This window comes from Nansenia antarctica, assembly GCF_963989245.1.
Source record: "Nansenia antarctica genome assembly, chromosome: 4".
NCBI lineage: Eukaryota > Metazoa > Chordata > Actinopteri > Argentiniformes > Microstomatidae > Nansenia > Nansenia antarctica.
The window spans coordinates 48,817,398-48,828,905 of record NC_137689.1 but is presented as its reverse complement, the minus strand read 5'-3'; the positions used below and the strand labels follow the sequence as shown (position 1 = coordinate 48,828,905).

At 43.7% G+C, this 11,508-nt stretch overlaps 1 protein-coding gene across 1 annotated transcript in view; it reads left to right on the top strand.

The window, feature by feature from the left end:
- The first annotated feature begins 2,129 nt into the window (after positions 1-2,129).
- Positions 2,130-11,508, top strand: part of tnfrsfa (tumor necrosis factor receptor superfamily, member a) — a 20,798-nt gene continuing 11,419 nt past the window's right edge. The window contains exon 1 of the mRNA XM_080528720.1: positions 2,130-2,353. Coding sequence (XP_080384846.1) covers positions 2,282-2,353 — 72 coding nt within the window. The 5' untranslated portion in view covers positions 2,130-2,281. The remainder of the gene's footprint in view (positions 2,354-11,508) is intronic.

Here is an 11,508-nt window from a genome sequence, read left to right as displayed (position 1 = left end):
ACAATATGGAGGTTGGGAGCCCTACGCATTCATTAGAGTGTACTGTAATAGCGGATTGTAATAGCTGAGTAACATTTGAAATGAAAACGAGTGTCAGTGTCAGACCTACAGTAAAGGAAGCCTTGGAGTGTTGGGTGCTAAGTTGTGAGTTACATTGCAGTACGCTAGCAACTGTTCAACTGGTGGAAGCACAAATTCAGACCGGGTCAGGATAGGCTTGTAAACAACTCCATCATACATTTCCTGTTTTTGAGCACGTAGGCAACCTCATAAGGAGGAACACAGGAAGTGATCCAAGAGGAAGAAATAGATTTCACAGATTTCCTAGATAGTGTGAAGCTGAAACACATGTTGAGTAGAAGTTAACGTTTTGACTGGGGGTGGTGCATGCACCCATTATGCAACAAACCAGGTCAAAATCAGGTTAAGCAAGTGATTACATATGATATAATTGTACGAGACTTTTGAAAACAACAAAAGATTTTAATGAGATTTTTGACAGATGTGTATATAATGCTGCCATGGTACACTTGGTTCTTTTCTTCTCTGGCTCTGAATTCCAAGAGGATTTAATTTCTTTAGTCAAATAAAGAGGCTGAGTGTGAGTAAACAGCATCTCTATGTGAAGGCTGAGCTCACTCGTTAAGCCTGCCAGGATTAGGTTTTCCAACGGCCAGCCACAAGTATGAGTCAAACCCTCTAGATTTCTGATGGTCTACCACTACTCTCACTACAGTGGCACTTAAATGCTTTTCTTTGGTGTTTCTTTTCACAACAGAGGTCATTTGTGATGGACAGTTATGTCCAAAACACAATTGTTTTAGACAAGGGACTTAGAAGTGGAAAGTGTTTGTGTGTAACATTGTACTGTTTTCACTCCCACTCTCACCAAACATCTTTCCTGGTGGAGCGTTTTCCTACTGGAGCATAACTGGAATTATACCAGTTGTCAAAACGGGCCCAACCATCTTGATGCAGATGATGCACAGGCAATTGTCCAAACTGCATCCATGACCAGATACATTAGACATGACAAGGGAATATTAAATCACCATTGGAGAGTGTCACATTTATAAACATTTTTACCTTTATTTAACCAGATAAAATCAGCAGAGAACAAATTCTCATTTTCAATGATGATCTGGCCAAGAGGCCCCGGCAAGAACACTTCAGTCTTTTGAAAGGTGTGTGTCTGTATGGCCTAAGTGCCTGCCAGTGAGATTGATGTCGATTTGACTAACCATACAGTGTACAGTGTGTCCGTCATAACCGCATCTTGTCTTTAACAGTAACTCTGAATCTGGTCACCAACATAAGAAGTGGGAGTTCTTCTAGACCACAGCATTCTCTGCTTACCTGTGGAACTGTGGTTTCTTTCATCCAACTGTTCCGTACTGTAAACATTAAGCTGCTTTAATAAAACACAGTTGTCCTTTTCACAACAAACAATACTGTAGACAAACTGTATGGGAAGTAGGCTATGCTGTAATCCTTTTACTGTACATGTCTCTAAAAAGATGTCATGTATTGCTGATTGCACAATATTGTTCTTGCATCACACAAAAGTGGAATTCCCCCAGGCATAATTATTTGTTCCACCTACACGGACAATTTGAGATGCATGGGCTACCCAAACTGTATTCAAGTAGACAGGTACACAGTATATGAAGTCAAACAGACATTGGTGACAGACACTCCCCGGTGTATGACCTTGTGGATGTGGTTCAGACTCAGTACAGATAATCTGTTATATTCTTCAACGCACTTTTCTAGAAATTGAAATTGAAATTGAAACTATTGACAAAGTATATTTACAAGTACAAAAGGTGTTGTTTATTGTTACTAGGCTGTTCTATTATTATGTGTATGCTGTGTGGATATGTTAAAGCACTTTGAGCTGCAACGTTTGCGGAGAAAGTGCTATACAAATAGAGGTTATTATTATTATTATTATTATTATTATTATTATTATTATTATTATTATTATTATTATTGTAGTGACAGTGACAGTGACTTTATTGTCTGTCGTTCCGAACGAAGTTGTTTGATTGGCTGGTTAGCTGACGTCAATGAACGTAGTCAACTTTCTTCATCTCTCTGTCTCGACCGTGCGAGGCGCACAAACCCGCTCCAAAGTATCGCATGTGTAACTACATTTATGGAAACAACTCGATGACAGACTTTTCATGAGTGGATTTTTTACCTAACAATGTTTCATTTTTTCAAATGATTCTTTTTTTTGGAAGCTCTAGATTTCTAAACGAAATTGAAGTGTGGATGAATGCCGTTGAAGTTCCGCTCTGAAGTTCGGAGTTCCAAGATGAGCTCGGGCCTGATGTTCATCAAATGTTCGGTAAGAAAACATATAGCGTGTTGCACCTCAATAATGTTTTATTTGTTTAATCGTTTAATAGTGGCAGTTAGTTGATCGATATGAGAGATCTGCATGTCCAAGTGCGTACACGTAGCCTATAAGACGAGGCGAGGCCAATCAGCAAGTGATTTGTTAAACGATGGATACAAAGTAACTTAAACATAATATGCTCTCGTATGGGGGACAAACGTATCGCTTGAAAACAGATGTATGTATTTAATAACATAGCCTCAGACAGTTCAAAATCAAAGTTCGGAGTTTACAGCTTTGCTTGCGTTCTTGTTGAGGACCCAGCGGCTGCCCCGCCAGACATGTAGGAGTTAGAAAGCAGTCTGCAATCTCTGCTGTGGAGGCTCTGCTGATCTTGTCTGTGGATATTCCTATACTGCTGATCTTGTCTGTGGAGATTCCTATACTGCTGATCCTGTCCTGTTACTCACGTTTATCAACACTACATGCTTAGAACAGCTTCAGATAATATTGTAGGGAAACATTGAATGGACCTATTGATAGTGTATAGTTTCTACTGTACATGTGTTGTATAATGCCGACCCTTCCCCCCATGACAACACCATCTGGTGTAGGACATGATCCCACCCTACTAATGTAACCCCAACAACAGATAGGGGGACATCAGCAGGACGGCAACAGTTTGTCCGATCATACCTTAGTTTCCCTCTTGCTAAGTTGGTTAATGTCATGTCAATGCCTAATTAAAATTAATTAATTAATTAAAATTAACTAATGTCATGATTGTATGACATTTTTTGTACTCATGCTTTTTACTGCTATGCCAGTTTCACTGTATGTATCCATGTGGTCAACGACGTTAGGCCTACTGTGTCTTCCCATGTGATTACCATGTAAATAGCAGCAACTAGGGGTCTCCTTAAATGTTTGAAGATGGTATCTCGACATTACAAAATATCTCAAATTCATTCCATATTATATTATATTGCTGATTATTTTCATAAAATAAAATAAACCAATTCCAGCTGTCCTAGCCCCCAAGTTAAAACCACTAATTTAATGCAGAATCTTAGCAAGTCCTGCCAATGTAACGTTTATTCCACACAAAAAGGGCCATTCACTACTCTGCTGTTGTTTTTTCCAACCATGCAGCGCCAAAGCCTGATGCTATAAATATGCTCTCAGTAATGCCTGAAACACCTCTCCTTGTATAAAAGACCCTTTGGATTTCACACATAACTATGAGAAAGTCATACACAATTATTTAGTCTGGGGGGACATGCAATTTCCGCCAACGTTTGTGTTGTTTTCCCATGGTTTTCCCATCAAATCAAACGTCAATAGATGGGTACGTAATATGGGAAAGTGTTTGTGACGAACTTCATATCCATCATCCCTCAAGCCGCCAGAGTTTGTTTAGGACAGACTATCCACCAGACGTAAGTCATGAATTGTTCCGCTCCTTAAATCAAATGAACTTGTCTGGGTGACGATCTCTTTGTTTATCTCCTCTGTAAACTGACCAATGTTCTGGAGATCTCTTGTTAGTTCCTGTTGCTAAGGGACTGGGAGTGAACTTCAACCCCCCTAATGGTCTCTACCGCTGCAATTGCAGCAGTGTACGTGCCCGGCCCTTCAGTAAACTTCCTGAGTGGAAGTACACAGATTTACAGATATTTAGTGGCATCAATCTGGTTGAGATGCACTGTCATGCCTACGCACATTTACACTAGATGTAATCTGCGGTTGCTTACTAAACGACTGGGTGTGGGGCACACACAGGAAATCTCTCTCTCTGTGGGCAGCCAAGGGAAGGGACAACCGTCAGAGACGAGCAGAAGTGAAAAATAGTGTCGCCTGGGATTCAATATGGGGACACCACAAGTGTTCAGTGGTCTTCTCTATTCTTTCATTCCATGTATTGTCAGTGTGACCATGTGGAAGTATGGAAAATATGAAGCTTAGCGTGTGGATACAGTAGAGGTCACATCACCAAGGCTAAATGATGCAACCCAGTGCAACCCTGATCTCTAATCAAAGGCCAGGTCGGCGGCAGGATAGTCTGTCTCTTATCATACAGAGTGATAGTTACAGGATAGTCTCTCTGTTATCATACAGAGTGATAGTTACAGGATAGTCTGTCTGTAATCATACAGAGTGATAGTTACAGGATAGTCTGTCTCTTATCATACAGAGTGATAGTTAAAGGATAGTTTCTCTGTTATCATACAGAGTGATAGTTACAGGATAGTCTGTCTCTTATCATACAGAGTGATAGTTACAGGATAGTCTGTCTCTTATCATACAGAGTGATAGTTACAGGATAGTCTGTCTGTTATCATACAGAGTGATAGTTACAGGATAGTCTGTCTGTTATCATACAGAGTGATAGTTACCGGATAGTCTCTCTGTTATCATACAGAGTGATAGTTACAGGATAGTCTGTCTGTTATCATACAGAGTGATAGTTACAGGATAGTCTCTCTGTTATCATACAGAGTGATAGTTACAGGATAGTCTCTCTGTTATCATACAGAGTGATAGTTACAGGATAGTCTGTCTGTTATCATACAGACTCAGTGATAGTTACAGCATAGTCTCTCTGTTATCATACAGAGTGATAGTTACAGGATCGTCTGTTATCATACGGAGTGATAGTTACAGGATAGTCTGTCTGTAATCATACAGAGCGATAGTTACAGGATAGTCTGTCTGTTATCATACAGAGTGATAGTTACAGGATAGTCTCTCTGTTATCATACAGAGTGATAGTTACAGGATCGTCTGTCTGTTATCATACAGAGTGATAGTTACAGGATAGTCTGTCTGTTTATCATACAGAGTGATAGTTACAGGATAGTCTCTCTGTTATCATACAGAGTGATAGTTACAGGATCGTCTGTTATCATACAGAGTGATAGTTACAGGATAGTCTCTCTGTTATCATACATAGTGATAGTTACAGGATAGTCTGTCTGTTATCATACAGAGTGATAGTTACAGGATAGTCTGTCTGTTATCATACAGAGTGATAGTTACAGGATAGTCTGTCTGTTATCATACAGAGTGATAGTTACAGGATAGTCTGTTATCATACAGAGTGATAGTTACAGGATAGTCTCTCTGTTATCCTACAGAGTGCGTATTAGAACGCAGATGGTCAGACGAAGGACACGTGGAAAGTGTTGATGCCATAAAAGTGACTGTGTTCACATGTGGCAGACACTGATACATTTGATTTCATGAACGTTTTCCAATTCCTTGGCCAAATATCCTGTGGAGTAGAACTGTAGTAATTCATTTTTGGGCAAAGATTCTTTTCATCCGTCTTTGAAATGCTTTCCATAAAAAAAGGCCTATTTTGTGAGGGTATGTCTCTCACATTCCAGGCATTCTCAAGACCCTTTTCATTACCTTCATAAAAAGTTACTTCGGCCTGTTTTTACTATCGCATGTGACAAACACGCTACAAAGAGACACACCTGCCTGGACATAGTTCATCGATGACTCACGTTCCTGTTTTCCTGTTTACCCCTTTCACTGCTTGCAGGGAGTGCCGCACTGTCACCTGACATGTGTCTGCCTCACCTACTCAATTTTGTAAGTTGCCAAGAGGGTTGTTGGCCTCCACGAGCATTATTCTTGAGGGCTGTTTGATGTGTGTAGATGTGTGGCGCTTTGCTTGGAATAAAGTCTTAATTGTGTCCATTGTAAGTGTTTGAATAGGCAGATTGACCCGTCGCATAGCCTCTCTCACGCTCTGTTTGATACAGGATCCACTCAGTGTTAGCGAATCCCCCTCACGATGGCCTGTTAGCCAGGTAGGGCACCGAGGGGTTTGGATGTCAGAAACAAACCGCTGGGGCTGCGGCTTAAGGTGTCACGGTTTCTGGACATCACAGGTGTTTTCACTGTCAGCTTAAAGTGAAACAGCTGACATGCATTTCAGCTTCGCATTCGGAGGGCAAATGTCTCAATGTACTGTTACGTCTCACTGACAGTTTCCATACTTCTGTGTGTCATATGTTGAAATGTTGAATAAATCTTCTCATGTTGTCTCAGAGGGTTCGAGAAAGCATGCCAAGTCTTCCCCTCCTAGATAGTACGCCAGATTGGTGATAGAATCTTGGAAGCAGCTCAACCTCGTCCACGGGGTGGGATTCTGTTTACAAAGAGATAAATCATCTGGTACGAAGGGTCACTTAGCCCCCTGTAGACCTGTGAGACCAAACACATACTCCGCATTTTTGCTGTGATGTGTTTATGGTGAAGGCTATAAACTGCCAGCACTTCAAAGGAAATTGTATTTAGAGACATCCTTTAAGAGTGCTAATGTGATTGTCTTTGAAAAATTGGTAATGGATTCCTTAAGAGACTATCATGGGAGTCATGCTCCCACCCGCTCTCAGTCTCTCCCTCTTTCCACTGTCGACACTCTTCACAGTGGTCCAATGTGTTCGTTATCCCCAAGTCTTCTCCACCTTCTGGTAAATCAGAGAGACATGGGCTAAGTTAACTTAACTTAAATCTTAATGGGTAGCATTTAAGTTTGCTATCCAGTGTGTAGACATGGAGCTATAGTTTCACACCAAGCAAACTATTAAGACTATGACTCACTTACCAAGAAAAAAAAAATCAGCTGAAATGGTTGTTGTGTAACGCAATGGCGTCAACAATGTACATAATGTACTCTACAGAACACCCTCAACCACGCTGAGCATGTTGTGACACCTGATTTGACCCCCTTACCATAACACTTCACCTTCCATCCCCCGCTCTCATTCACCAGTCATCAAGGTACTGACTCTGCTGTAATGTGGTCAGTCAGTGTCTCGTTGTCAGTCATATCACCGGCCGCAAGTGTGTGGCTGAGAACAGGAAATACGCTGTAACTCGCCTCAGAGATTTGTTATTTTTCTCTGGTGTGATGAAGGTCTTGCATGAATAATGGAGATCCTCTAACCTGTTATTTCGCCATCACCTACTGTACTGTGTTAAGCGAAGGTTATCTGTGGAGCCGACTCCCATGAGGAAACAGAGTGCGTGTGTGTGTGTGTGTGTGTGTGTGTGCGCGTGTGTGTGTGTGTGCGCACGTGTGTGTGTGTGCGCACACGTGTGTTTGTGTCGTTTTGTGTGTGTGTATCGTTGTGTGTGTGTGTTTGTGTGTGTGTGTGTGTCGTTGTGTGTGTGGGTGCGTGTGTGTGTGTGTCATTGTTACATGTGTCATTGTGTGTGTGTGTGTGTGTGTGTGTGTGTGTGTGTGTCGTTGTGTGAGTGTGCAGACTGTGCACGTGTGTGTATGTCGTTTTGTGTGTGTGTGTGTGTCGTTGCGCTGTCCCTTCCCTGAGTTATTAATACCCCCTGGAGCAGGATACGGTCCAGGGCCCGGGTCTGGGTTCTGGGCCCTCTCTAAGGCTGGCCATGGATGGAGCTGAGCGGAGCTGAACCCTGCATGAAGCCTCTGCATTGTCTGGGGCTTCCTGTGTTCCCTGAGAGGAGGGGGCGGCTGGGTTTCACACGGTCCGACTGACAGGCTGTGTGCGTGCGTGTGGCCCTGGAGATACGTGTCTGCATAAGTGTGTGCATATGTTCTGTGTTCTGTGATTCCATGTGGACGTCCGTATTGGGGTACAGAACGCTATAGGTTGTTGAGTGACTTGGTGTTAATGCTCCAAGCTGTGATGTAAGCATAGCGTAGTGTAGTGTACCCCAGACCCCTAGACCCCAGACCCCTAGAGGAAGTATGCCCACTGTATACAGTATGTCACCATAGTTTACCACTGGGAGAGTTGTAGCTAGAACACGTCCCCCCCCCGTCCCCCGTCCCTCCCCCCAGCTTCAAAAGAAAACAGGGATTTATTCTTGACGGAAAAGCCCAGTTTACTTTCAGTGTCCTGTTGAGGTTATCTGTTGGAGATTTTTAGAGTGGTCCAGTCACAGTGGGTTTCGTTTGGGGCTTCACAAAGCGTCGTAGAGGAGGGTTTTAAAAAATGTGTCAAATGGATTGACTTATTTATGGAAGGAGAGGAAGTGAAAATGGTGGTGTGTCATCACCAACATGTGAATGGGTACTATTCTTGACTACGCACTGCTCTGGTCAATGTTGGCCATACGAATTGTAGTGTAGTGTGAACTAAGGCCGGAACCTCTGCTGAACCTCTGTGCTGACTGAAATACTGTAGAACTTGACCCTTAAGGGCTCTGCACACAGCGTGCGATTTCTGTTGCGCGTCAACGTTCCATTTTGAAGTTTGAATGGAAGTCTATGAGAACATCGCATTTACCCACACACGGCCCCGATTTTAATCGCACGGCGAAAATTCGATTCCATTCATTTTGAATGGGAAAAGCACAAATTTGACAGTGCGACAAAACTCGCACGACGTGTGCTTTGTCCCATTCAAAATGAATGGAATCGAATGTTCGCCGTGCGATTAAAATCGGGGCCGTGTGTGGGTAAATGCGATGTTCTCATAGACTTCCATTCAAACTTCAAAATGGAACGTTGACGCCAACAGAAATCGCACGCTGTGTGCAGAGCCCTTTAGTCCTCAGAATGTATTGGTTCATTGTGAATCCTATTTATTGTCTATATTGCCATGTGTTTGCTCTGAGCTACGAAATATAAAAAAGGCAATAAAATGCGGTCATTTAATGGCTTTCATTGCCGAGAGGCAATGAACATTTTTACAACCTTACATATTTTGGTTTGTTCCTAACAGTGTTTTTCGTGCCGGTATCTAAGGTTTCCTCGTGCTTACATAGAATTGTAGATGTAAGAACGGTACTTAGGAATAGTTAAACGGTGGATGACATTTCTGAACAACGGGTCAAGGGAAGGCATTGATCCATATCATAGCGCCGGTCCTCAGGATGTTACAAAAGTACGACCTGTTGTGAGCATTTCTTCAGTACTTTCTCATTGGATTCAGTCACTGTTGCTTTTGTACCTAAATGTTCCTTCCCCATAGTGTCTGTTGCTCAGCTTATCGTCCTTAGCAACGCTTCCCTCTGAATCCTAACCTCTAGGGACCCTTGGCCTTCTGTCCGCGTAATGGTAGCGGATGGGTGTACTGTATCCTCCGTATTATCACCAATATCCCACTGAGATAATGGATGAAAGAATAGGAGTGGCTAATGGGAAAGGCATGATATGGACGGGCCTGGGTCCCGATCCGGAACCCAGGGTGTAATGAGGTGCAGCGTGCTGGTCCTTATCAGATGGCCATGATTGAAATCATCTGTCCTGTATAAAATAAAGCACCTCCCTCGGTGTACGTGTGTGTGTGTGTGTGTGTGTGTGGGTGTGTGTGTGTACGTGCCTGTGTGTGTGCCTGTGTGTGTGCCTGTGTGTGTGCGCCTGTGTGTGTGCGCCTGTGTGTGTGTGCCTGTGTGTGCGCCTGTGTGTGCCTGTGTGTGTATGCTTGTGTGTGTATGTCCCTGTATGTGCGTGCTTGTTACGTGCCTGTGTGTGTGCCTGTGTGTGTGCATGTGTGTTGAGGGGGTGGGGGGTGATCTCTCTCTCTCTCTCTCTCTCTCTCTCTCTCTCTCTCTCTCTCCATCTCTCTCTCAGATAATAATGAAGCTCACTGTACTACACTCGGGGGGGGGGGGGGAATACACTCCTCTAAATGGCACACTGATAACCTTGTCAATTGAAAGAACGTCCTGTCATTCAGTCATAAATGCCATCTCAGTGTACACGGCATGTGTCGGGTGTGCCAGGGCAATTTGGAAGTACCCAGGGGCAAAAGACAGGAAGAGGAGAGCTGTCCGCTGTCTGATAGACACAGTGCTGCTCACACATCATCTCATTGTCGGGGCGGGATCCCCACTGGAATCTTCCAGTACATTATTAGGCAGGCAGCTTAGTCTTTCCAGGGGTCCACCCCACACAAACAAAACACAATACCGACCCAATCAACCAATGTTGTTGAGAAACAATGACGGTACAGTACAGGGACGCCGTTTAACGGCATAACGAGCAGCAGGATATGGACTGTACTACTCCAGCCAGAGTTGGGGGGGGGTGAGGGATTGTGGGTTTGAAGGGCTCTCATCTGTTGAGGTCTCGGTTGCCACTCGGGTTGGCTTCCTCACACGAGGAAGGGGGGAAGCTTTGACCACATTGTGGCTGATCAGAGGGGTAGCGAATGTATGTACAGCTTGTGTGTGCGGTAGCAAGAGTGTGTGTGTGGTAGCGAGTGTGTGTGTGGTAGTGAATGAGTGTGTTGACCATGCTTGCCCAGTGTTTAGACAGTGCAGTCTGTCAGGGGTATCATCAGATTTCGCCAGTCCCATTGCTGGAATGCCACACTGGGAGAGAAGCCTAACAGCTGTTCAACATCGGTTTATATAGCTTTTGATTTACAAGACATGTATATAGATGGGTGTGTATAACTGTCTGCATTTGGGACCTGACACAGTATGTTCTTTCATACTGGGATAATCACTTATCTAATACAACATCTGCAACACACAAAAAAGTCCTTTTTTTTTAATATCAACAAACTGCCGACTTTTCAGGCACACAAGAACCCAGTTTAAGCGTTTGTTGCCTATAAAAATGTCTTTACTCCCCTCGGCGTGGGGCGCCTGTTAATGTCTGAGGAGAACAGGTTTGTGTCTGTGAGGATGGGTGCACGGCGGAATCTACTGATTCACTAGCGCTGGAATGCACTGAGACAGGAAATGATGTCATCCCTCAGCACTGTCTGTGTGTGTCTTCAGTACAGACAGGACACCTGGCTGTTGATTGGGCACGTCACCATGGTAACCTCTCTACACACGCTCGAATGGTGAAATGTGTCTTTTTTTCTTTCTTTTTTTTGGACTCTGTCTGGTATGTGTCCTGCGGTCAGTATATCTCTTGTGGAGAATGGTTTCCCAGGGAGGCCACTTTGCGATGTGTCCTCTCTCTCCTCCATGGTTCTGCTTTGTCTGCCTCTCCTTTTTTCCTTTTCACAAGCGTTCACATACTTGCACACTGTCATTTTCTCCTCTCTCTCTTTCTCCTCTCTTTTTCACACGGCCTTGAGTCCTCTCTCCCCCCTTTCCCTTTCCCTCAACCCCTTCCCCACAGTCTCACACACACACACACACACACACACACACACACACACACACCACCCCTCAAGTCTTGAACTCCGCCCACACAATCTTGC